The sequence below is a fragment of the Mugil cephalus genome, chromosome 7 (assembly GCF_022458985.1).
Source record: "Mugil cephalus isolate CIBA_MC_2020 chromosome 7, CIBA_Mcephalus_1.1, whole genome shotgun sequence".
NCBI classification, from domain to species: Eukaryota; Metazoa; Chordata; class Actinopteri; order Mugiliformes; family Mugilidae; genus Mugil; species Mugil cephalus.
The window spans coordinates 11,492,403-11,517,822 of record NC_061776.1 but is presented as its reverse complement, the minus strand read 5'-3'; the positions used below and the strand labels follow the sequence as shown (position 1 = coordinate 11,517,822).

Here is a 25,420-nt window from a genome sequence, read left to right as displayed (position 1 = left end):
GTCATAATCTGTGCTACCGATTCAGAGTTTATTGGTCCTCACGTGAATTAAGTTACAAGTAAGAGAGATCACTGGCGATATATTTGTACAGCATATAAGTATATAATATTACTGAAAGTATTTTTGTAGGAAGTATAAAAGTTGTGATAATTCCGACGGCGCGTGAATGCAACGATTCCTTGGCTCCAGTCTCTTGACTGAGAAGACGCGCATACGGACAAACCTGAGAGTTCAACATGGACAACGGGATGAGAAACTCCGCGTTAACATACTCAAATAGATAACTTTGCGTCGTCTGCGTGTATCCCCATCTAATTACACTACTATTTAGTATCATTTTATTTTTGTTATTGTTGAATAAGTATTTCGCGTTTGTTTGTTTTTGTTTTTTTTACACAAACTGCGATAAAATTCCTGAATTTATTTCGGGCCCTTTGCACATTTTGAGACTGAAGTTGGAGGAACGATGGCCACCAGAAAGATGCTTCATCTCTGCACAGGTCTGGTCCTTGTTCTCCAGTTTCAAACAAGTCTCACGAAGCTAAAATCTGCTCATGGTAAGTGAAAAATCAAGATTTATTGTAATTTAAACAATCAACTGCAATACTCACCACGCATAAAGTGACATTAACCCGTTTTATTTGATCACTTAGCGTCACTTGATATACTTGTGTATTATTATACTCATTGGCTGATGAGCACCTCAGCCTAAATCGTGAGCATTGTTACATTTAGTGACACGTTTTCGACTTTTTATATTAGTAAATCATCACATTTCAGGCAATAGGAATTATTATCTTGAACTACTGGCGTTGTACTAATATTTTTGGGTTAATAAACGTACAGCAGAAATGTCTGTAATGAGTGTAATCGCATGTCTTTACCCCTGATCCAGTGATCTGTTGAATCTGTTTCACATGATTTACACCAGGTCAGTGCAGCTTTAATTATTGCTGACACCTTTACGTGTTCGACGAGTCACATTAATTTTGTGTGTGTGTGTGTGTTCATTTGTGTTAAAGCAACAGACGAGGATCAGGCTGAGAGTTTTTATTTGGAGGTGATTGGTTCAGACTAATTACAGGTGTGTTGCTGCTGACTTGTGTGAAAGAGGCACAGTTTGTGTCAGCATCAGTGAGAGGACGTGAAAAAAAATCAGACTTTTGTTTATCTGCAGGACATCTGAATGAAACACTCCTCTACTATTATGTCTCGTTACTTGTAGCAGCTCCGTGTCCCTCACATCTGGAGAGCTGGGACTCGGCTCGCTGGTCCCAGTCACACTCGGGCACAGGCCGACTGGTTACGAGACCTCTGCAGCCACCAAGTGCCACCGTGTGACAGATATATAGAAACAACACTCACCGCTGCCCGGCCTCACATGCCTGGTCCTGGAGCTGCTGGTGTGAAGAATGTGAAGCATGCCTTCACCGTCCACTGTGAAGAGGAAAGTTAGAACGGTCTGTTGTCGGTGCGGGGGAAGAATGACCACGCATGTTTGCCACATGGCTCCCTGTGAGGAATTGTTTACGTCCAGTGGCGTGGTGAGAAGAAGACGCAGGAGTAGCTTCACTGGAGTGTTGGGTGTGCTCCACGTTTATGAGTCGTTAAAAATCATCCACACTTTAATGTGTTTCCAAGCTCTTAATTGCGTCTTCACTTGGCTGCCAATTCCATAGGTCCACCTAAGCAAACTGGATGCAGTCCGCTACAGCAGCCCTGCATTAAATGAATGCAAGAGCAAAATACATATGTTTTTCTCAACAGCGTTACAAAGTACATCCTCAAAAAGTAGTAAATGATATATAGAAAAAGTATGACAACCTTTATGGAGGTGAGATTTGTTCCGTGGCAAAATTTATTTAAAAGTTGTATACAACGGCTCATAAAAATGGCAGAATGCTACGAGAAACACCAACTACAAGGAATCTCTGAATAGCTTTTTAATTTGGCCACCTGTGTAATATCATGTAGGTCCTCCCTGTGTCCTGTGTCTGCCCTCTGAGGGTGTCCTGTGGTGTCTGGCACCAGAATATTGTTTGTGGGGGAGCCTTTGGGTCCTATGGGCTGAGAGGAGGGGCCTCTACCCACTTGTTCCAGTGCTTGATCAGTTTGGAATCTAGTGAATTTTGAGGCCAGATCAACATCTTGTGCTGTTTTTCACATTTTTTCTAGTTGTTTATAAACCGTTTTTGTGTGTGTGTATGTCAGACTGCACCCTGCTACCATCAAGGTGGTGGTCATAATGTTGTGGCTGATCGGTGTACATACCAGCTGGTTGTTTTCAGACCCAGGACCCCCAAACTGATGGACCTATGCTCTAGTCTTTGCAGTCGTTGTTTAATTTAACTGCAATTAAAGAAAAACTGTGTCATACTAAGAGTTTAAGCAGCAGCTCATGTACACGTACGTATGAGGTGTTTTGATTCTAGCTCATGTCCTCCACCTCTGATTTCTAAGACCGAGCTGACGCCTACCCTGAGGAACATTCATACGGGGTCGCAGAGAACCACAGGTCCAGAGAGACGAGATGGAAATCTGGGCCCAGGTCCGGAGCCCCCGGCTGGGCAACATATAAGAGGGGCCACTACAGAGACCAGCACCAGCCAGAGGAGTCAGATCCTGACCTGCTGATGGAAGAGGGACATGATAACGCCACGCAAATTGTAGTAAGGAGAAGTTTATCAGATGATGAGTAATGGCGTGGTGATGGTGCAGTGAAAGTATTTATTTTTGGATTATAATAAAAGTATCTTAATTATAAATGATAGGATTGATGTGTAATCAATGTGTGGATGCTGTAGGACATTGATCACGCCTACTACACGTCTAAAATCCACGGCCCCGGGGACGTGGCTGGTAAAGAGCTGTGGGTCAGCGTCGGTGATATGGGGGAGGACGCGTGGAAAGGCCGTGGCTTCCTGTCCAGCGCACACAGACAAGCTGAGGTGAGGAATGAGTCTTAGAATCTGAACTAATCCTGACTTAATGAAACCAGCAGTTTCCACAGCTCACAGTTCGTGATGCATGTTATCTTTGTGTGTTTCCAGAGAGTCAGTCTTTCCTTCGACTTTCCCTTCTATGGTCATTTACTAAAAGAAATCACACTTACAACTGGAGGTGAGTCCTTTACTACGCACACGTCTCAGTATGACAAGATGTTAAACTGTATATAGAAGAGAGGGTGCGTTCACAAGCCTGATTTTAGTAACTCAGCGAGTAATCTGAAGATTTCCTTTCTGACCTCCTCATGGAGAGAGCTTTGCATTAGGCTTTAGAGCTTCATGTTAAAAAGTAAAATGTAAGAAAAGTTTAATTAAGTGTACGCGACTAATGGAAATGTACACCAATCAGCCTCTAAATTCACTGGATCACAATATAATCAAGTGTCTGTGAGATGATAATATTGTGGATTGCTGATTACGATCTCTACATGTCTTCACCTGCCAGGTTTCATTTACACTGGAGATAAAATCCACCGGATGCTCACAGCCACTCAGTACATCGCCCCTCTGATGGCAAACTTTGACCCCAGCTTGTCCAAAAACTCTACCGTGTTTTACTTCGACAACGGTAGGAGAGTTTCACAGTAATCAGTTGTTGCCTTTTGGCTTTACCGTGTAGTAGTTGTACCGACTACACTGTAAGTCTTTCATTTGTGTGTTCGTGTGTCCTTTAGGTACTGCGCTGGTGGTCCAGTGGAACCGCGTCCACCTCCACAACACCAGCGTGGGGTCGTTCACCTTCCAGGCCGTTCTGCACAGCGACGGACGGATTGTTTTTGCCTACAAAGAGGTGACGTCGGCTCTCTCCTTTATGTTGCTCTCTCACTGCGATGTGACTTTATTCATCCAGCTCTTTTTATTGCACAGATCCCCGTCGACGTCAGCGACATCAGCGCAGAGAATCATCCTGTCAAAGTGGGTTTGTCAGATGCTTTTGTGGTGCTTCATAAGATAGAGCAGATTCCCAGTGAGTTGCAGATTTGTTGTGGAAAAAAAAAAACACTTTGGTTTATTTCTCCTTTTTGCGTACATCTAACATTTAATGTCCTATCCTTCCTGACGTACTTTAGATGCCCGTCGGAAAACCATCTATGAGTATCACAAAGTCGACATCCTCAAGTCGAAAATCTCCAATTCTACAGCCGTGGAGATGCTTCCTCTCCCGAGTGAGTTCATCCCTATTTAAGTGCATAGACACAGACGGAGAGAGCTTTGCTACAGCTGTGTGTATGAGTTAGCTCTGTGCTGCAGGGCGTTCAGTAAAAATGAATTCCACTTCCTTCCTACTCACTCCCAGTCTTCTTTATTCTCAGCGTGTCTGCAGTTCTCCAGCTGTGGCCCATGTGTCACTTCTCAGATCGGCTTTAACTGCAGCTGGTGCAGTCGGCTACAAAGGTAAACTGGAAAAACAGTGCAGAGAAAAGAGAATACACCGCTCGTACAATAGTTAATCCTACAATTTTCCCATTACGATAAATTCATTAGCGGTGGCTACATGCACAATATTTCTTCGACTTGACTGAAACAACTGTATACATGGAGGCTACGTAACATGATATGAAATGTGTTTACATGTTATAAAGCGCGTATAACATTTTAAGTCAGTCCCAGCCTCACTTCTTTCTTTCACTTTAAGCATTTGTTATTTTTCTGCAAAATAATTGATCTTGCATTTATTAGACATTATGTTATTTACCTATTAAACACTTGATATTTAATATTAAAGGACCACACCACCCATTTCAAATTCGATTAAAAGTTCCTTTCAGTCAGGCCGCCTGACCTTATTTAGACAATTACAGGCTGCGTTTTTTTTATTTTGAATGAGTGACATTTAATTAACTTACGGTGTTTTTTTTTTTTGTTTGTTTGTTTTTTGAGTGGCTTCTTAATTTGGCAGTGACGAAATACAAATTATTTTCTACAAAGAAATTTGTCTCTAAATCCAATAAAACAGTGTGAAATATAAAATATAATTCAGGGAATTAGAAGAGCTGTGCTATGTAAACTGTTTAATACATAGGTCTTCAACGGGGGGTCCACAGAGGTACTGCAGGGGGTTCTAAAATCCTTGGTTGATTTGACATTTTATATACGTATGTATATTAATTTCCCCCCAGAAATTTTCTTTAAATACACGTTCACATGAATCTAACATATTTAAGTAAAGGGATAAGAGACAGCTTAATATTAAATGTAAAATGATAATAATAATGTATATTTATAAATACCACTAGGCCAAGTTTGATATAGAACACATATCGTATGTAGGGTGTCTCTGCTTAATCTCTACATCAGTTTGTGCTCCTTGGCCTGATAATTGTTGACTTATTTTAAAATAACCTACAGCAAGTTGTGTGTTTGTGCAGGTAAAGCTATAATAGTCCCGTAACTATTCCTTTCTCAGATGCTCCAGTGGCTTTGACCGGAACCGGCAGGACTGGGTTGACCTCGGCTGCCCAGAAGAGGTTCTCCTTATTAATTCTCATTATTATTATTATTATTATTATTGTTGTTGCATTTCAGGACAATAACAGAAACTTAATGTGAACTTAGAAGTTTGTCTAATCAAAAGACGTTGTCGTTTCCTAGAGACGGGATCCCAGATGTCTGCGGACAACAGACGTCACAAACACCTCGTCACGCCACCTGACACACACAACCACTCCTGTTATATCAACCGCAGAGCAGCACAACACCTCAGACGTGACCTCCACCCCCCTCAGCAAGACGTCCACCGTCACTAAACCCTCAACCAACAGCAGAAGAACAGCAGCAAGTCAAGAGACTCCAACCAACAAGTCTGCAGACGGTAAACTCCCTGTAGCCACTGGTGATTTGTAAATTATCAACAATTATTGTTCACAACTTCAGTCTGATCCTCGTGCTTATGTTGCATCGTTGAATTTCATATCAGGTCACAGCTCAGGTCGGTGGCGGCATCATCACAGCCTTGTAGATTAATGTTTGTTGTTGTTGCATAGTATCCATGCCTGCTATGTTCTGTAAACTCTTGACAGTGTGAGGGTCAAGTGGTCAGCTATTTCCCAGGCCTCTGTTAGCTCATTGCGGAGCGTATACAGCGCCATGTTAAATACTGCATAGTGTCCTCAGCTGCTGAGGGATGACTCGATGTATGTGCATCACTGTGCTCGGTTAACAATGTGCAATTTTGTTTTACTTAGCAATTAAAAACTAAATAGCACCCAAAATAAATCAGCCTTTTTGTCATTGTTTCTCAGGTGATGCAGAGGTCTCTTTTCACATCAGCGAAGCACGTAAGTCATTCACGATCACTTACTCATTGAAATACTTAAATATTTACATGTTAAACGAAGTAGGAGCCACAACACGTGACATTTAACAGTGATTACAACATTTGAATTAATCCGGTGTCACATTTGAGTTTTGAGTGATATCACTGAGAGACTCACCCTCTTCCTCTGCACAGCGGAAGACGGGGGCAACACGGGGGAGAGCGACGAGCGGCTGCAAATTGGCCTCCTGGTGGGCATCGTCACGGTGATGGTCGTCATGGCAGCAGCCGTCTTCGTGTCCGTCTACATGTACAATCACCCAACCTCTGACATCAGCCTCTTCTTCATAGAGGTACGTAGTTATAAAACCAGCGATACCCATGGTGTCACGGCACATATAATTTGTATTTCCAATGTTCCTGGTTTCCATATTTAAAATCAATATACATGCACCTGAATGTTACTGGGAGGTAGCTGTTTTCCCCGTCTTGAAAATGACTTTGACAGTATATCCTCAACCAACCCTAAGTCATTGTGGGATGAAAAAATGTGTATTAAAGCAACACAACTATATTTTTGCTTGACTGTCTCACAACAGATGGAGTTAGCTAGCTCTGGCTAGCTCACTTTCTGACTATCCAATCAGAGTTTGTGAATATCGTGATGTCACCGTATGCTTGCTAACAGGTCCTGATGTCCTCAACTCAAAATCTGATTGGTTAAAGCAAACGTCTGATCAACACTTATTTTATGCTGCAGGGCTTGTAGAACTGATTCTGAAGGACCCCAGGTAGATTTCTCTGAGCTTAGCAACAAATCATGGCTGAAATGTGATTGGATAAGAACTTTTATGCGAAAATGCACATTTGGAAGCAGTGGGATCAGGGGAAAAGCTATGGAAGGAAGTCAACAAAACATTCAGGATTATTTAATAGGTATTTATGGAAAATATAATTAACCCCTTAATGTTCCGCTGGGTCGTATATGGGACAGCAGTAGATTTTTGAACAAATTGGATCTCTGTACACAAGTTGTGTTTGAGTAAATGCTGCATGTTATATGTCGTTGGAAAGCTCATTTTCTTCTGATTTCATTGATAAAAGCCATTGTAGGATTCAACCAACACATCTGTCACAACCAACACATTTTGTTCGAAACAATAAAAATGAGAAATGAGCATAAACTCAACAGAAAAAAACTCATATCGATCCAACAATCCAACAAGGGTCCAAACTGTCCATTTCAGTCGTATTTTCAGTCCAAAAACTACTTTTAGTTGCAAAAAATTCACAAAGAGCTGTTTCAACCTCTTGGACAAAGGAGACACGTTGCAATCTTCATATTTTATCAAAAAATACATACATAAATTTTTTTTTTACTGGCATGTTCTTTTTAAATCGCCGCTGAACTCTTTTGAGTTTCACCTCATTGAACCAATTTCCGAGGTACTTTGTCCCATCAACAGCCTTCAGAAGCCAATGAGAGTCAGCACTGGAAAGAAGCCCCTTCCCCCTTATTTCAGCCACATACTGAGCCAATTGCAGTCAACTTAGTGGATCACTGGCGTTTCGTGTAGCTAATGAACTGCTCTAAACAACGATATGTCTCTTCCCCGGTAAAGTTCGATATCTGCGAAGGCAGGCCTGTGCATATTGGAGCCGGATGTCTGTGTGTAATTTTCAAATGAGAAACAATACAAAAAATTAGATTTTACTTCACTAACTCTGTATCCGTTACTCTAATTATAAAATATAAGTCCTCTGAGTATCACCTTTCAATGGTTTATTTTATCTTTCTTCTTTTTAAGAGTGTTTACTTTTATGTACAACGAAGCTACTGTGACAAAGTAATTTGAGAAAGTAATGGATCATTAAAGTTTGTCTAAGTCTAAGATTACGATTGTATGTTGAAGCGTTCAAAAGTTATGGCCTTTTTATTCAAAATGTGTCCAAATGGCACAGTTTGGAAACGCCTGGTTATACCCTTAGACAAAAAGGTAAGAGAAACTCAGGTAAGTAAGTAAGACATTATGCTCTGATAATCTTGTGTTATCCAGATAAGATCTGTCCTCAGTTTTCTCTGAAGTTATTAGATGTCAAAAAAAATAAAAAATTCAATCGAACCCAACACCTTATTTTTAACTGTGTGTCAATTAGAGTGATTCTGACTTTTGTGATAGAAACTTCAGTCTTAACGTTCAAAAGGGACCAAGACCATGAATGAGCTCCAGACTGTTCATGAGCAGCATTCAATTTACGATTTATGTCCTAAATAGGCGTTTTTCTGCAAAAAGGCCAGAATAGTTAAGTCTGTTATTCATATATTTTTTAGGGCTTGCATCACTGCATTTTTCAGCATGTGCACAACAGTTTCTCACCTTTATCTAACAACCTTATCTTTGGCATGAGCAGTTTTTATTGATCCCAACTTGTGAAATTCAAAAAGTACATGTTTGACAAGCAGAGACACACAAAATAGTTCAGATGCTTTTACTGTACTTAATTAGTTTTATCTAGAGCCTCTCAGTACAGCGGCTCAGCCTTAACAAAGTTGTATTTTTTTCCATCACAAATGTGCACATTGGGCTGAGGTTAATTAAAGGTTGTGTTGCTCTGAACTACATTATATTGCAGTATATTTTCCATGTTTTCAATACAAGTCAGTGCAATACAGCTACATGACATCAGATCTTTAGTGTGTTCTGTCTCTTCACTCCCCACAGCGACGCCCGACCCGCTGGCCGATCATGAAGTTCAGACGGGGCTCCGGTCGGCCTTCGTACGCCGAGGTGGAGGCTCCTGGTCAGGACAAAGATGGCACGCTGGTCATCGACCCCAAACAGTCTTTCGTGATGTCAGACAGAAGAGAGAGCGAACAGAAGGAAGGATTCATAGTTCCCGATCAGAGGGAGCGCTTCCTAGTCTCAGAGAGCTCCTGACCAAAACTACATTTCCCAGGAGACCTTTGGGGCAGAGCTGGTTCTCTCTGTGAGTTTGCATTCCTTCCTCGAATGCTATGTTTTTTGTTTAAATAGTTCACTCTAAGGATTCAGAGACACACAAACATCAAACCTCTATGAGGAAATTGTAGCAACGTATTATTTTACGGACGAGTTTGGCTTCCTGTTTGCATTAGCTTGCAGAGAACTCATACAAGGGGAAAAGCTCAGGTTAATCATTTCAACTGCAGCATCACAGAGAGCGAGAGGTGTCGCTGCCCAGCGTTTTGAAACCATCTCACTCATAGACGGCGTTTATTTCCCAGAGCTGTCCTTCCCACACCTTCTTCACAGAGAGGAATGTCATATTTGGGTGTCATTTCCTCATCTCAAAAACACAGACTAAATTCCTCACCATTACACCCACCTTCAACTGAAAGGCAAACAGGGCGCGCAGTGTTTTCAGCCAGAATATAACAGAGCATTTTCACACAGATTTTTCTTTATTTTGTATACTTAAAAGGCAGAAAACATTTACTGATTGCGTCGCTGTACAAATATGTACACTACAACATACACAACCATGGATAACTGCAGTCACACATAATCTATACGCAGAATTTTATACATGATGCAGTATCACATTTTTTTTTTCTAACATGCTATAATTGCTCCCATGTACGTGTAAGTTGTATATCTGATATGTGGTACAAACTGTAAAATTCAGGTTTTATTCAGTAACTGTATCTTTGATCACTTCAGTCACTGGACATCATTTATAAAGTTTTCTTCAACTACTTAAATGGACAGTAGTGTCAAAATTAAGCTGATGAAAAGTATTTTAATTAAAAATCATTTTTGCACACTTGCTGCGTCATAATTTTTTACAAGTTTGACATCACTGGAACTGATTTTCTTATTCTTATATTTTCATTTGGACTGGACGACACAAGAATCAACCGTTTCCTGCGACATACGACGAAAAAGACAAAAACACACACACACACATACAGTACAAGCGGCCCAAATATCTGAGGCATGTTTAAGGCAACTGGCGATTGAATGAATCATGTGACGCTGGCCTGTAGGCTGCAGACTGACGGAGTAAAGGCACGGATGTGTTGAGGGTACTGCTTTGTCATTTAGGTTTCCTTGTCTTCTAAAAGAGAAAGAAAGAAATGGAGTGAAAAAACATGTAATAATCTGTAAAACAACTCAGTACAAACATTATTATTTTCTTTAGCACAGACATTTTGGCTTGTCGTAGCTTTATTAGAGCTTTTAACAAATTTTAACGACTCTATTAGAGCAGTATTGTTTCACGTAGTGGGTGACCCTCATGAAGGCAATGAAGCCACAAAGCAGAGTCGTATATTAGAGAGAGTCTGGCCAACTAGGGAGTCTGAGCTATCCTGTTATGCTGATTGGTTCTGAGCTGGTCACATGTTTCATGGGCGCCATGTTAGATATATCTAACTAATATTCACCCACAGAGAAGTGGCGATAACAGAGAAACAAACTGGATCAAAAGTTAAAATATGCCACAGTGCTCAGCCTACAGCTCCAGCACAGGATCAGGAAAACACAGAAGAAGCTCCACAGTGAACAAAAACAGAAAAGTTATGGGAGCAGAAGATTAAAAGGAAGAACTAGATGTCAACTGATTTCTCCCTATTATTTGAGGTAAATGTCAATTTCTGTTTTTGACGTTTGTTAAGATTTTATACAGGAAAAATAAAGTCATACCATCATTAATGTGAACCTTGATCCTAAAACACCACTTTACAAATGAATGAAGTTTGAAGTTAACCAAGCCTCATGCTAGCCTCATGCTAGCCTCATGCTAGCCTTATACTAGCCTTAAGCTAGTTATCTAGACTAAAGGCTAAGAAAAATAGCAGCTACCTTCATATATACTGTGAAACCCATGTGTGCAGGTAATTTATGTCCATGTAGATTTGATTTAATTGACACATAACTTTGCCTCGGTTACTCCTAAATTATTATGGCTAGCGTGCTAACGTTATAATGATAATGCTAAATAACAGTAAGACTAGTTAAAGTTTCACTATTTTTGAATATTTATAATTTTTCTGAGTCATTTTAAACTTTTAACATTGATGGATGAACACGGGAGACTGAGGAGAAAGTAAACACAGCTCCTCAGAAAAAAGCTCGCAGTCATAGAGTTGGACACTCACTGCCAAGGCAACAGCACTAATGGCTGCCCCATTATAAAAGCAACACGTGATTCGTCTTACTGCATAGTCTGGCAACGAGATTGCCAGAAGATATTTGTTGAATTTGATATGTATCCATTACAAAGACTTTCTCCACCTTTAATATATGACATGATGCACTGTGTTAGAACTGAGAGGTGGTTCACCTTTCACTGGGGGTGCAGGTAATCGCCTTCTCGTCTGTCTGGAGGACTCCAGGGTGGCGGGCTGCAACAAGAAGCATGTACCAAAAAAAAAAAAAATTAATTAAATCATGCAAAGTTTGACATCCTCACTCTATTTTCTACTAATGCATACAGTTATTATACCATGACTGGCATCCTGCTCTTAGTGAAGCGTGACTGTGAGTCCACGTTGAGGCCTGCGTTCTTCAGAGCAGCGATCCTCGCTGAGATGTCACTGATCTACAACAGAAACATGTAAAATATGAGCAAACAATATGTGTAATCCCTTCTAGTGATTAGTGTTGAAGCCATTAGCACATTTTCAATATCAATCAATGCTAGATGTGTGAAACGTGTTTCATTCAACGTTTGACATTTTGATCTTTTGATTATGGCACCAACTTCCTTTATATTTATGAAATAAGTATATAGGTAAGAGCAGGGGTGTCAAACGTACGGCCTGGGGGTCAAAACCGGCCCATCAGAGGGTCCAATCTGGCCCACGGGATGAATTTGCAGGAAGAGTGCAAAAGATACACAGAAGACAATTTTCCTATAAAAGTAACTTCTAATTGTAATTTGTCCACTAGGGGTCGCACTGTTTTAGGAATTGCTGTGGACATAACGACACTGAGACGCAGAACCAAACAGAAATTGCACTTTCTTAATGAATTTCAGGTTGTTTGTTAAATGTAAACATTTTCATAGTGTGCTTATTCTTCTTCGCTCTAAAACAAAGGGAAACATCTTAAGTTGCTGTTATTTACAGGTTATTATGTTGGTGGTCCGGTCCAATCAAACTGAGCCATGTGTGGCCCCCGAACTAACGTGTATAACGAGCATATATCAGCTTTACCTTTTACCGTGCATCCAGCTCACCTGTAGCTCAGACTGCTGAACCTTGGCAGCAGCTGCCGCCACCTGCTCCTCCAGGAAGGACAGCTCCAGGTCGGATGTGGAGCTGCAGATCACTCTGGCACACTCCTCCAGGTCATTCAGCTCCTCCTCCAGGCCATAGACCGAGCCAGCCGCCACGTACACCTGCAGCATAGTCACAGTCAACACAAAATGACTGTAGGTGGACTTGAAGCTGTAGCGCTAGTATTACTACACAACGTATCTGTGCAGGAATCACAGGAAACATCCTTTAGATGCAGAACAGCAGCAAAACAACAACAAGATCATTTTGGTTCTCAAAGCACGCAACGTTTTGCATGAATAAAACTGCAAAAAATATTTTTAGCTTTATAAATTAATATACATTTCAAGAACTTTTCACCTCTGAGGGATCCTAGGGTCAAGAAAGTAATGATCCAATAATTAGCAGCATTTCAAATGCAAAGATTGAATTTCATGTTTTCTATAATAAAATTTATCAACAAATGATGAATAAAAGCTTAAAAAAAAGCTTATTTTGACTCGTTATGACCACATGAGGTCAAAACAAGACGAAATGAGTTCAGCTTAAGTTCACTAGAGGTTCGTGATAAGTGAACTGAACTTTCTAGGTGCAAACCGCTGACATTTCCTGCTCTGCGCGACACCTCGCTAACACTTGTTCCTGACCTTCTCGCCTCCTTTCTGAGCAAAAATAAGATGCAAGTAGGTGAAAGTACTTTCCCACCGGCTCCACATCTACAAGGAACCAATGTGAGAGCGTGGACTATAAAACACGCTGTCACCCCACATATGGGATGACGTGCTCTCAGGGTTTTACTGTGTGTGTGTGTATTGTTTGATTTCCAAAATAAACCAACAAAGGTGATCACAGAGTGTGTATAACTAGCTCCTCAACAACCCCCATTTGTAAAAATTTTTTAGTATTGACAGTATATTTGTGATCTTAAAATCCAGAGTCCAGAGTGTGCAGTAAATGACTGAACTTACGTTTTCCTCCAGTCTGGAGAACTGCTGGTCCAGTTTCATGGGGTCAGTGTTGGGGGGCAACATTGGGGGGGAAGTCGGATGTCGTCTCCTCCCTCCATGCCCTGCAGAAGCTCCTCAGTGGCGTTGAGCACCTTCAGCACCTCAGTGGTGATGCTGCGCAGCGAGATGGCAGAGTACCTCTGCAGTACAGAAACACACAGCTGTTTTACTACTTACTGATTTTTAACATGCACTTTTTTTATTTTTTATCATTGAAATTCAACACTATTTGATTTCCCTTCACAAATTGATTCCTGGATCACTCTGAAATACTCAGACTCTTTGCTGCTTCAAAAATGCCTTTATACAGTTACCACATTTACATACATGCATAAAAACCATGAAAGAAAAAAAGACCAAATTTCAAAGCTCAAATGCAATAATCTACATTAATCTACTTTTTTTTTTAAATCTCATTTCCTTTTTTTAGGCAAAACAAGTTCCTTCTCACCTGCTCCAGCAGAGTTGATACAAACTCTACAAGCTCCATGTCACTACCCTACAGTTCACACAGCACAGAAGAGATGAAAAGGCAGCACATGCAGCAGAAACAAGTGTCAGTAAGAAGTTAGTAGCATTGAAAATAATCCTTTTTTCTTTCCTCCGATCTCAGACTTTAAAGTGAGCCTCTGTTACTCGTAAGTCAGCACACAGGTTCAGATCACAGTTACAGGACCAAGATTCTGAAAGAGTCAAATTACTGATTATTGTCTGATGTAACTGGAAAAGCTAATGAGTTGACTTTGAGTTAATATCATTTGGTCAAGTCATTATTAATTAAATCAAACTCATTGTAGATTGACTCAGTATTTAACTACACAGCTGCACTCAGTGCCCTGAATAAAGCTTTAAACAATTAATTAGATAGTATTGCATGAAATACAGTCCTGTACATAACCACAACCAACTGCAACTCGCTAAATCCCGAACTGATCAAGTATCTGTGGGATGATTAAGCCTCCTCCCCTCAACTCACAGGACCCACTAACAACATCCTGGTACCAGACAGACACCCTCAGAAGACCCATCTTCATTCACAACTGTATTGGAGGCAGAAGAGAGACCTACACAATATTAGGGGGTTGGTCATAATGATATGCCTGATCTGCGTTGATAATCCGGTCATTTGGAAAATAATAATTATTAATGTAATAGCACCTATAACCATAAACATGTGATCTCACTCTTTCTCTCTGGGTGGATTAAATTATCTCAACATAAAATTATTTGTGTGTTAAACATCAGGTGTCATGAGAAGCTTCAACTGATGAAGTGTTAAACTGAGTCCACATGAACAGAATTTAGTGCAGAGCTCTTCACCTGGACTAAATAGACTTGTGATGTTACTGGTGGTGTTCCTAATAAAGTGCTGTAGCAGCCAAATCCCTAAATCCTGTCTAAAATTAAGAATAGACCACATTGTTGTTCTCTTTTTTTTAAGTGTGTACTTTCTCTTTCGAAGTTACACAGGCACTTTAACCGTTAGTAGGAAACAAGAGGTGGGAAGGAAAACGTGAAGCCGACTGAGTTCTTACGTGTTGAATCTCCTCTGGTGACAGTAAACCCTCCCGAAGAGAAGACGCGCTGCTCGGCTCCACGTCGTCTGCATTTTCTTCTTCGGCTTCCTCGGTTCTTTCACAGTCTGTGGTGTCTCCCTCAGTCTCCACTGCTTGACGCTCTGCTGCCGTTCCACCTCTTCCATCCTGCTTTTCATCACACACTTTGGCCTCTTTGCTCCTCTCGTCTGTCGGTCTCTCTTCTACTAAACCTTTTTGTCTTTCCTCCTGAGTTTTCCCTCTTACGTATCCTCCTGATGGTTTTCCTCCCGCTGACTCTGGCCTCTCGTCACATTGACTCTGAGTCTGTATTGAACCCTTTCTGGCCTCCTCTGTGCTCAGTCTACTTTCTCCGTCCGTCCCGTCATTCTCTTTTGTTTTGCCATTCTTATTGTTCACTGCTTCTACCTGCATGTCCTCCAGGGTCATAAACAACATGCTGCTGATTATTTTGTCAAACTCTGCATCTTCTACGTCGCTGTCTGCTCCTGCCCCTCCCCTCTCCTCTGTCCACTTTGCCTCGTGTGCGGTTATTATCTCCTCTGTTTTCATCTCTTGCCCGTCCTCTGGCTGTTTTTCGTCTCCTTTCAACATTTCTACTTTTTCCTCACGTGCGTGACCTCTTGTCGTTACGTCAGCCTCTGTTACTCTGTCCCCCGCCTGCCTGTCCAAGACATTCTTTCTTTCCACGATGTCACCCCTCAAATCGAACATTTCCTCGTCTACATCCCCAATGGATTCCCTCCTCCTCGCTGCGCCCTCCCACAACTCTTCCACCTCGGTGCTGCGCTCGATTTCTCCCTCATACACACCACCTCCAACCTCTCCAAATCTGTCCAGCTCATCTTCGGTGGAGGAAAACTGAGAGGCGCTGACTAAACTGGCCAGATCACGTAGCTGAGCCGCCTTCTTTGCCTGACGTTTCCACGGCGTCTCTTCCTCTATCGTCTCCTCTCCCTCTTCCCCTGTTCCTGCTCTGTCTATCTCATCTTCTGTAGACGAGAACTGGTTGGCGTTGACTTGACTGGCCAATCTGCACACCTTCACCGCCAGCTCCTCCTCTTCCTCTCCGTCCTTCTCGTCCACGCCGACCCTGTCCAGCTCGTCCTCCGTGGATGAGAACTGCGAAGCCCTCACTTGGTTTTCCAGCCGACAGAGTTTAAAGGTGAGTCCTTCCCTCTTCTTCTCCTCCTCCTCCAGCTCCTTATCTTCCACCTCTGCGTCTTCGTCTCTGTCTCTGTCCCAGTCTCCGTCACTCTGGCCCCCTCTGTCGAGTTCATCATCAGTAGAGGAGAAGTACGTGAGCCTGGACTGGGCAACGAGCCTGTGTAATCTGTTTTTCATCTCTTCATCGTATATTTCTTTCTCCTCCTCATCCTCTGTTCTTCCTCCATCCAAATCGATCTCCATCTTCCACTGCCTCTCGTCTTCTTCACATCCCTCCTTTGTCCCTCGGCTCCTTCCCTCCCCCTGTCCATCATAACCGGCGTCCCTCTCGTCATCCAGATCTTCTCCTCCAGTGGAGGCCTCAGAAAGATGTCCTGCCAGCTGCTGCAGTTTGAACGCGAGCTCCCCGTCCACCTGATACGCTCCGTGTCCAGAGACGTCTCCCTCAGGGTTTAAGGGCTCAGGGGTCGTGCCTCCGGAGGTCAGAGTGTCAGGGGTCACAGCTTCACAAGGAGTGTGCTTTTCTGTTTCCTGTAAATCCTGTGGACACAAGACGTTAAAATTTAAATTAAACTTAGTATTTGTTTTTTGTTTTTCTTTTTCATGTGAGGAATTGTAGCACTTTCATCTGGTCAAATGTGGTGAAACATTCATGATATTTAGTCGCCTGTATTCAAGGTTAGGGTTAGTTTTAGACGGGCGTTAGGGCTAGACTAGGTTTAGGGTTAAACAAGGGTTAGGGCTAGACTAGGGTTAGGGCTAGACTAGGGTTAGGGCTAGACTAGGGTTAGGGTTAGACCAGGGTTAGGGTGGGACTAGGGTTAGGCTATGGTAGGGTTCTGCAACCTTTATCATCAAAAGGGCCATTTTGACCCATCTTCCACCAAAGAAAATTGTCTAAAGCCGCAAACTTTAAGTTTCAACCTTCTTTTAATTTTACCTGTTACGACACCTGTGTAAGATTAAAATTAAAATTAGCACGTTTTAACATAAAAAAAACATTAAGCTGCTTTAAAAAAAAAAAAATTTAAAAATGGCACATTAGTCCATTTCACTGTGCACGCATCCTTTTCAAGTTTCTCTCATATCGTAATCTCAATCTGAGCATCTGAACACACAAAAAAGGTCCGAGTCTTTTTTTTAAGTAATAACAATAATAATAATAATAGCCTATATAAAGCTACTGTTCTCACCTGTTTGATGTGACGTCTGTTTCTGAAACTTGCTGCAGATCTGAACTCACTGAATCTTGTACCTTGTGCATTGCCATATTTGCACAGCGTACGCATGTTTGCTCTGCTCAACTTTCCGCAGCGAAATAGCGCTCTATCGCTCATCTTCAGCCAGCTACTTTTCAGTAAATGCTTGTTTTGAAAATGTTTTTCAATGTTACATTTTTTGTTGTTTGCTAATTTCTCCCTACATATCGCAGAATTAAATTTTCTATTTTCTCCTGAGACTTTTCTTTTTTTTGGATTTACCATGGTTAGCTTACCGCACACCCAAGAAGCTAGGTGGATGTGACGCATATTTTAGTTGACATTTATCACCATCATTCTTTTATCTTTTTTTTTTTGTTTTTGGGAGTCACTACAAGGAGGCTCCCTGGGCTAAGGTATTGTGCTGTTAAATTACACCAAGAGGTTTTCCTCCAATTTTGCCCAAACCATGAGTGACAAGAGGGGAAGATATTTAGTAGGACCTAACGTTTGTTCTTAAAAATGTGACAATGATATTTTAGATCAGAGGTTTTCAACATTTAAAAAAATGTATGAAAAATGCCTAATCAACTAAAGATTTATCAACCCTCCTGCAATACCTCCCTATTCCCTATTGAAGACATATGTTGTAGAATACAAACACAGAGAAGAAACCTTCAGCCCTTGTAGTTTAATATAACTTATCTCTTACCGAGACAGAAGAAGAAGCTGATGGCTCTTTTTTACTCCTTTTCTTTTTCCGTGATCTTCTGATTTTGTCCACCTCTGGCGCAACAGCTGCTTTAATCTCCTCCACCTCCGCTCCTGCTCCTTCCAGGTTAAAGTTCACATCCATGATGCTGGGCCTTAGGGATGACGAAGGCTTCCTGATCTCCGCAGGTACCCTCCGCTTTAATAGAGGTTTATTAGGCTTCCAGTTCACCCCGAAATCTAGAACCAGATCGTCTCTGCTGCCTCGGCGGCCCCTTGTCAGCTGCGGGATGCTGTCGGTGCTGTCGTGCAGGTTGAAGTTAGAGTCAGTCATCTTCCTGTGGATCTGATGGAGGACAGCGCCCCACGAGCTGTCGCCCTCTTGTTTGCTTTCGTTGTCCGAGCCCAGACCCTCGTAGGCGGACACAACTCCCGACTCCCTCTCCAAGGCACTGTAGACCAGGCTCTTCCTTCTGGTGAGCAGACTGGGACGAGACAGCTGGGAGCTCTGCAGGGCAATCCAGTTCCCGTCTGGGCTCTTCAGCACTGAGGACACACCTATGCATCCAGGCACGCACAAACACCCACGGATGCACATATCACACAGACAAACACAGAGTGTGTGCCAAACAAGGAGAAGAACCAAACAGACAACAACAACACTGTTAACCTGAACTGAGAGGTGGAACCACATCACAACTACTTAAACCTGCTCCTAGTATATTTTAGGATGGATCTCAGCATTGGTTGAGTATTATCACAATAAATATAATTAATTGTGGACTAGTGTTTAGAGAAGCATATTTATTCAGCTACATCTACGACTGAAGTGACCTTGAGCAAGAACCTAACCCTCCAAATTGATCAAATACAGACAATTCTCTAATTATGTTGTGATATTTTACATTAAATCTCGTTTGGAGAATAAGAAACCCATTAATGCAAACTGTTTCACACAACAAAAAAAAGGTAATAAATTCTACTAAAACGTAAATTAATGTTATAAACATTTTGGTGAAGACAAAATTCAGTAACTCTTGCATGAAGAAGTTTCTAGAAGCTCTATGAAGAACTAGGTTAGTCATCTTAAAATAAATTTGATCAGTTTGAGGTAACTTGTCGGGTGATTGCTGAGTCCTCTTTAGTCTGTAGTTGTTTCTACTAGAGACGGCTAGTGGCAAAGTTTGAAGACATAAACATCCTCTGAAAATTACAAAATAACACCCTGTTATATTTAGTATCTTCAGAAACTTTGCTCCTGTTTGAAATTGCAACGACTGCCCGACTGGTGAATTTCAGAGGGTGGAACAACAAGGTCTTACCTGCGTTGTCCAGACGGTCTACACTCTTCCAAGCCGACAAAGGCGACCCCACGGATTCCTTCTTCAAGGCGCGTGAAGACTCTTGTATCAGACCGGGAGAGTCGTTGTCCAGCAGTGAGAAGGCCGAGTGGGACCTCTGAGGACGGACATCATTTTCACGTTTTAGGTTATGTGTTCAAACCGAAAAAATAAAATAAAAATCAGTGCAACGCGTTTAAAGGTTTAACCAGCAGAGGTCAGCAATCTTGCATTTCCTACTAATATAAAAGTATTCCGGCTAATATACAAACTTAAGTGTGTTGCAGTTTCATCAGTAGATACGTCAGTGCATAAGGAGCATTGTAGTGTTGTAGTGGGTGCGTATGTTTCTACGAGACAACGGAGTTAAAATATTCACTTATTGTGATACGTTTTAGTCAAAATGGCTTTCAACCCTATAAATAAATAATAGAAATATATCAGTTCAGGCGCATGCTTTCCTCTACTAGGATGCACATTTATCATAGCCTCAAACAAAAGTGCTTCTGGTTTTGACAGTGATGTATTTTTACCCAGAGGTTTGATTGGTGTTTCAGGGAGCTGGAGGGTTGATCGCAGGCAGTGCGATGATGGTGCTGAAGGTCAGCGTTGCGTTCACGGGCCCAGTCTTGGTCATATTCTACCCTAATCTCAGCCAAAGTTTTCCTCCTGTTAATGATCTTACGCACAAAAAGAACAGAAACGCGTGACGTGGCCAGCATGGAAATAAAATAACAGACAAAGTAAAGTGCATTAATGGTTTTACTTTCTGCACGATAGTTTTGGCCAGCTCCTGAATGAGCTCCGCTCTGTGCTCCCGCAGATAGAGCGCCTCATTCTGCTTCTCCTGGGAAGCAAACAAACAAATAAGAAAGCTATTTAGCGCCATACACACATACACTCTATAAGCTGATTACTACTCTAAATACACACATTTGCTGTGCACAGTTCAGTATCTTTGGGATACTTTACCAGATTAGAGAGAAGTAAATCTTTTCTAGCATACAGCTGTATTTCAAAGAGAGGACGCAGAAGAAGAAGAAATCCAATTCAGATTTAACTTAATTTAAGTAATAAAACAAAACCATCTCTGGGGAACTTAAATCCAAAATTCATTTGTTTGTATAAATGCATGTTTTATTGTGGTCCTGGTATTTTCTTATATTGTAGCATTAAAGGGTCACTGGGGTTGCAGCATAATCCTGCTGGTTTAACATAATATAATCTGATTCAAACTCAAAGGGAACATGCTACAGATTAAAGAGGAACTTGATAAAAGGACAGGGAGCATGGAGAGATATTTTCCTTTAAGTGCACAGATTACAGGTTAATAATATCTCTTGCATATATAGGAACAACAGGAACAACAGTAATAATATTCTATGAAACACATAAATAACCTGACTGGCAGTGTCAAACTCAGCCTTGGAAATGGCCTCGTCTATGGCCTCCTCTGCCACCCGCATGGCCACAGCGAGCGTCTCTGCCATGCTGTGCTCTGAACACAAACACACACAATAATGCTCAGTCATTACCTGAATTACCCTTCAAATAGAACTCATCATGTCATGCAAAACAGCAGGGATTGTTTTTTTTTTCTGTTTCTGAGGCTCTGCAGACGGACCACGTTCATGTTCGCATCCTGCACAGAACCCGGGGAGAGTGAGGGCAGAAGCAAAGGAAAGATTTGAAGCAAAAGATTACTGCAAAGATGATGTAACATTTTATTTCATCCACCCCGTTGTATCTGCTGTAAACCACGAGATAAGTACCAGCTGAGAAGGAGGATCATAAAGACTGACCCAAAGTAACCTTGAATGAGTAACAATGTGCTGTGCGTGTGTTTATATATAATAAAAATCCATCGTTGCAAAGAGAATAAATTAGCAACCAAACAAACAGGACAGCACTCTTCATTGTGACGAATGGTTTGTGGTGTTTTGATTAACTGGTCGGGTCTGTTGTTTAGTTTAAAAGCTATACAATTTATTTGCATATGAAACAAATAGCACTTAAACTAAAGCTAAGCCTCTATCAAATCTTTAGGAACGTATAGGCTACAAATATAGGACACTGTGCTGCATTTTCTTGTTATTCATAAGGGCATCTTCCGCACCTTATTTTATTTTTAATTTAGACTGATGCACATTAAAACAAGCCCGTGATAAAATCTCAATGGCGAGTCTGTCTACACCAGACTAAATCAAAACTATAGCAGCAAAACATTTGGTAAACTTTTCATCGACAATAGTAGCTTTCTATTTAACTTATAGAAAACACATTAAAAAGTGTATTTGTCCGTAAAAGCCAGTAATCACTCATCCATGGTTGGTTGTAAAGACAGTCGTTTAAATCAGGTCAAAATATGAGCAAACTCCTGATGGAAAGAGGGGTTTGAGGAATATTTCACCATTTTACATTCTTTTGGACAGGTACATTGGAAATTCAATGTCAAGCAACGTCTTACAAATGTGTATTTAGTTTAACAAAGGGGTCAGCTTCTGTTTAGCCTAGCTAAAATAAAACTCATAAGGCTCACCAGCAGCTAGCATGACTCTCTCTGAAGGTGACAACATCCACCTACAAGCACCACAACTGCCTTTAATTTGTGTCATACTCAGAAAACCTGGACTGGAAAAGGCTTTAACCAGATTTTGGTACAACTACACAGAGCCAGGCTGGTTGTTTACCTCAAATACAGCGGCAAGTAGTGATGTACGGACTGATGATGATATATCGATACTTCTGATAACAGATCCTTATGCTCTAAACTAAATACTTCAGTCATTCGATATAATGTAGTAACACAGTGAAAAGTAACTAAATTACTGAGTTGTGGCAACACAACAAACCTTGTGAAACACCTCAGGTTAAAGCACAACACAGAATATGAGGCATTTATGAGGAGGAGGACAGAAGAGGAGAAAACAGAGCCACAATTAAGATGCAAGTTTTCATTTTATAGTAGTTCTTAATAGTTAAATGGTCTTATTATTTTACTTATTTCTTTTTTAAGTGTTTGAAACAGCATTTACACATATTGTATATGATTGTGTCCTCTGTCTGTTTTTTCTTTAGTTTTATTAGCTCAGCTATATAGAAAATGGGGCCACTACCTTAATATACTTCCAAGTTTAAAATAAATAAATAAATTACTCTGATGTCTTCTATTCTTTTTTTTTTTTTTAAGCTTTACCAGATACATTAGGCTGTATTTACACAAAGTATCGGTATCGGATTGGTATCACTGATCACCTCCAGCCTTACTTTTACTCAGTAGTAGCGCTCAGTTATGGGATTAGCGTCATCTTAACGAGAGTATTTTCTGTCAGACAACAAATATTTCAAAGATGTTAAACCTTGGCTTTAATACACTGAATATAAAATGTGGTATGGTGTGATTTCTATGCATATTCTTAAATAAAAACAAAGCTAAGTTGAAGCCATGGTCCCTCAGAGTATTAGCTGCAGCACTACTACTACTACTACTACAGCAACTTGCACAGTTAAAGCTCTAAAGCTGCTACTCGGTTGCGTTTCTCTCCCATCAAACATCTAAAAATAGAGAAATCTAACATACAGGCTTTATCTCGGCCCCCATTTCTTATCTTATGCATACCCTCTTCCCCGGTATGAAACATTTATTTCAGCCATTTAGGCAGAGAAAGCCTGGAAACGGAGGAGAAAATCCATTTATCAGGGTCAATTTGTTGCATTTCCTTTCTATCTTCTGCCGTTAGACGCACAAATGAATTAAAATCTTCCACATTAATGTAATTTTAAAGAACACAGGGGCAAATACAATGTTCTTACCAACATTTTCCTTTTGGTATTGTGAGAAAAAAAAAACATATAAATATAGTAACGGCATAAAAAGCATCAAATAAAACCACGTCTGCACCTTCAGTTTGTCTGTAGAAAGTCGAGTCGCTGCCACAGACGCTGCCTTCATTGCAGATGCTCTCGTCGCAGGCGCTGCCCTCTGCAGACACGGACAGATGTTGACCAGACATAAAAAGGCACATAAAGGATTTTCACATGGAATTAACCTCCCGGAACTAGACCAGAGTAAACATTCAAATTAGACAGAGGATTAAAAAGATGAATAAATGAAAATTATAGAGGAAAAAAAAAGGATTTGCCCAGTGTGGTACTAATGGAAATATTCCAGCAATTAGTTTTCTAAGTGTTGTTATGTCAAGTGCAGTTAAATTTGAATCAAATCTGAACGGTTCTGTCCCGAATGAGATTTTAATAAAAGAGCATAAGAAAGTGGTTTGATTTGTTACGTGTATGTTTCACATTCACAGCATCAAGCAAATCTTAAGTACATATGTTTTGAGAGTTCATGATTTGATAATTAAGCTGCAGAGAGCTCAGTCACACTATAGTCCTACCTTCCAGCCTCTTTTCACGTCATTCAAATATTCACGCAACAATGCGGCCATTTGTGATTATATAAGTGCATTAGAGTGGCCTCGTGTGTGGCATTACCAGGCGACCTGATCTGTGCACTGCAGGCTCCGGTTCAAGAGTACAGTGGAGTACACAGGGTCACTTCCAATCATTTTAAAGGGGCAAGGAGAGCACTTAAACCGAGTGATGTGAACTATTCTGAAAACGCAGCGAGCACTTCAGCTGTGAGTCTCTTTACCGCTACAAACTCAAGTTCACTGACACAAAATACTTTCAAATGTAGAGGAACCAAGGATTTTTTTTGTGTGAGTCTGTGTGCGTGTCGGTGACCCCTCACAGATTTGTGTGCACAAATCTGTGTGGTAACATCTAATGAGTCAGGACACATTTGGCCCCAGCACAGGGCCACGGGAAGCACGTATAACACAGCGGCTGAAGGGCACTGTATCCCTGAAGGCACCGCGAGTCTCTCAGGAAGGTGATCTGACAGCAGTAAGCAGAAGTGCATGAACTGTGCAGCAGACAGGAAAATACTTGTTTAATTTGTCGTGGCAGGTTAATGCAAACAGAGGCTACAGTCGTCATGCACAATAACTTATCTTTAGAATTTCCCGAAAACCTAAAAACTGGAATGAAAACATTCTCACAAACATATGATTTTTTTTCCTTTTTACATAATAATTATTATTATTCAATTGTTTTATTATTAAACATTCGTTAGGTTGCATTTGGGCACTCATGGAACTTGGCTAAGGTAAGGTGAAATTCACAGTCTGGTGTGCACAGAAAAAACAACTACAAAGAGGAAATAAATGTACAAGTGCTTCATTCATTCATTTCTGAGCATGACTGTACCATACATGACGGCACTGTATAATTAGTAAAACTACGTAGTAACATATAAACTTATCCTATATGAGAATTTTTGCAAATATATTGTTAAGCCATCCAATAGCAGCATTTCATTCAAAGAGCATCCCTTGGAAATACAGATATTATTTCACTCAAAATCAAAGCAATCAGCAGCGTGGTCAATATAAAATAAAAACAACATGTGAACTGTCAAGAAAGAAACTCTGATCAGAGTCCGTGTACTTATTGTATAGTGATTTCGTTTGATTGAAGAATCCATTGAATATTTGGGCGTTTTGTGTGGTCATCACAAATATTATTCTGTGCTTTACTACTGAGTGCATAGTATTTTCCCACAGTCTGTGTCAGTATGAGTTTCTTTGTTTCTTTGTTCCTTTGCTTTACCCTTTAAAGGGAGGATGTCTCCGAGCGTGGTTGAATCACTCCGCTGCGTCATGAGGTGTAATGTTTCACTGCTACACAGAATTACGGATCACACAGAGTTTAGTTTCCAAATGTCAGCTCTATAAATTCCGACGATGTTCATGCAGCTCGTATTGTTCTTATGCAAAGTAACATCAGCGGAGCTTTCCATTAGTCACACTCTGCAGATCGGATTTGGCAGCCGAATGAACACGGCCGAGTTTAC

At 41.0% G+C, this 25,420-nt stretch overlaps 2 protein-coding genes across 2 annotated transcripts in view; one reads left to right on the top strand and one right to left on the bottom strand.

Moving 5' to 3' along the window:
- The first annotated feature begins 91 nt into the window (after positions 1-91).
- Positions 92-9,203, top strand: LOC125011385 (plexin domain-containing protein 2-like). Its single transcript, XM_047590577.1, has 14 exons — positions 92-557; positions 2,461-2,669; positions 2,805-2,948; positions 3,051-3,120; positions 3,451-3,573; positions 3,680-3,795; positions 3,873-3,972; positions 4,076-4,171; positions 4,319-4,400; positions 5,413-5,473; positions 5,598-5,817; positions 6,248-6,283; positions 6,457-6,614; positions 8,985-9,203. Exons 1-14 carry the CDS (start codon positions 467-469, stop codon positions 9,198-9,200), a joined length of 1,722 nt encoding a protein of 573 aa, XP_047446533.1. The 5' UTR covers positions 92-466; the 3' UTR covers positions 9,201-9,203.
- Positions 9,204-9,246: 43 nt separating this feature from the next.
- LOC125011384 (rab effector MyRIP-like) overlaps positions 9,247-25,420 on the bottom strand; it is a 30,642-nt gene continuing 14,468 nt past the window's right edge. The window contains 14 exon segments of the mRNA XM_047590576.1: positions 9,247-10,359; positions 11,587-11,647; positions 11,749-11,844; positions 12,484-12,645; positions 13,492-13,559; positions 13,562-13,670; positions 13,982-14,029; positions 15,066-16,793; positions 18,165-18,721; positions 19,486-19,621; positions 20,037-20,183; positions 20,270-20,350; positions 20,904-21,001; positions 23,405-23,485. Of these exon segments, the coding sequence (XP_047446532.1) occupies positions 10,343-10,359; positions 11,587-11,647; positions 11,749-11,844; positions 12,484-12,645; positions 13,492-13,559; positions 13,562-13,670; positions 13,982-14,029; positions 15,066-16,793; positions 18,165-18,721; positions 19,486-19,621; positions 20,037-20,183; positions 20,270-20,350; positions 20,904-21,001; positions 23,405-23,485 (3,389 nt within the window). The 3' untranslated portion in view covers positions 9,247-10,342.

Bases quoted from the DNA above. Each gene is read 5' to 3' on its own strand.
- LOC125011385 (XM_047590577.1), top strand. From the start codon at position 467: ATGGCCACCAGAAAGATGCTTCATCTCTGCACAGGTCTGGTCCTTGTT. The intron at 2,949-3,050 runs GTGAGGAATGAG...GTGTGTTTCCAG, and splicing joins GCGCACACAGACAAGCTGAG to AGAGTCAGTCTTTCCTTCGA. The intron at 4,401-5,412 runs GTAAACTGGAAA...TTCCTTTCTCAG, and splicing joins TGGTGCAGTCGGCTACAAAG to ATGCTCCAGTGGCTTTGACC.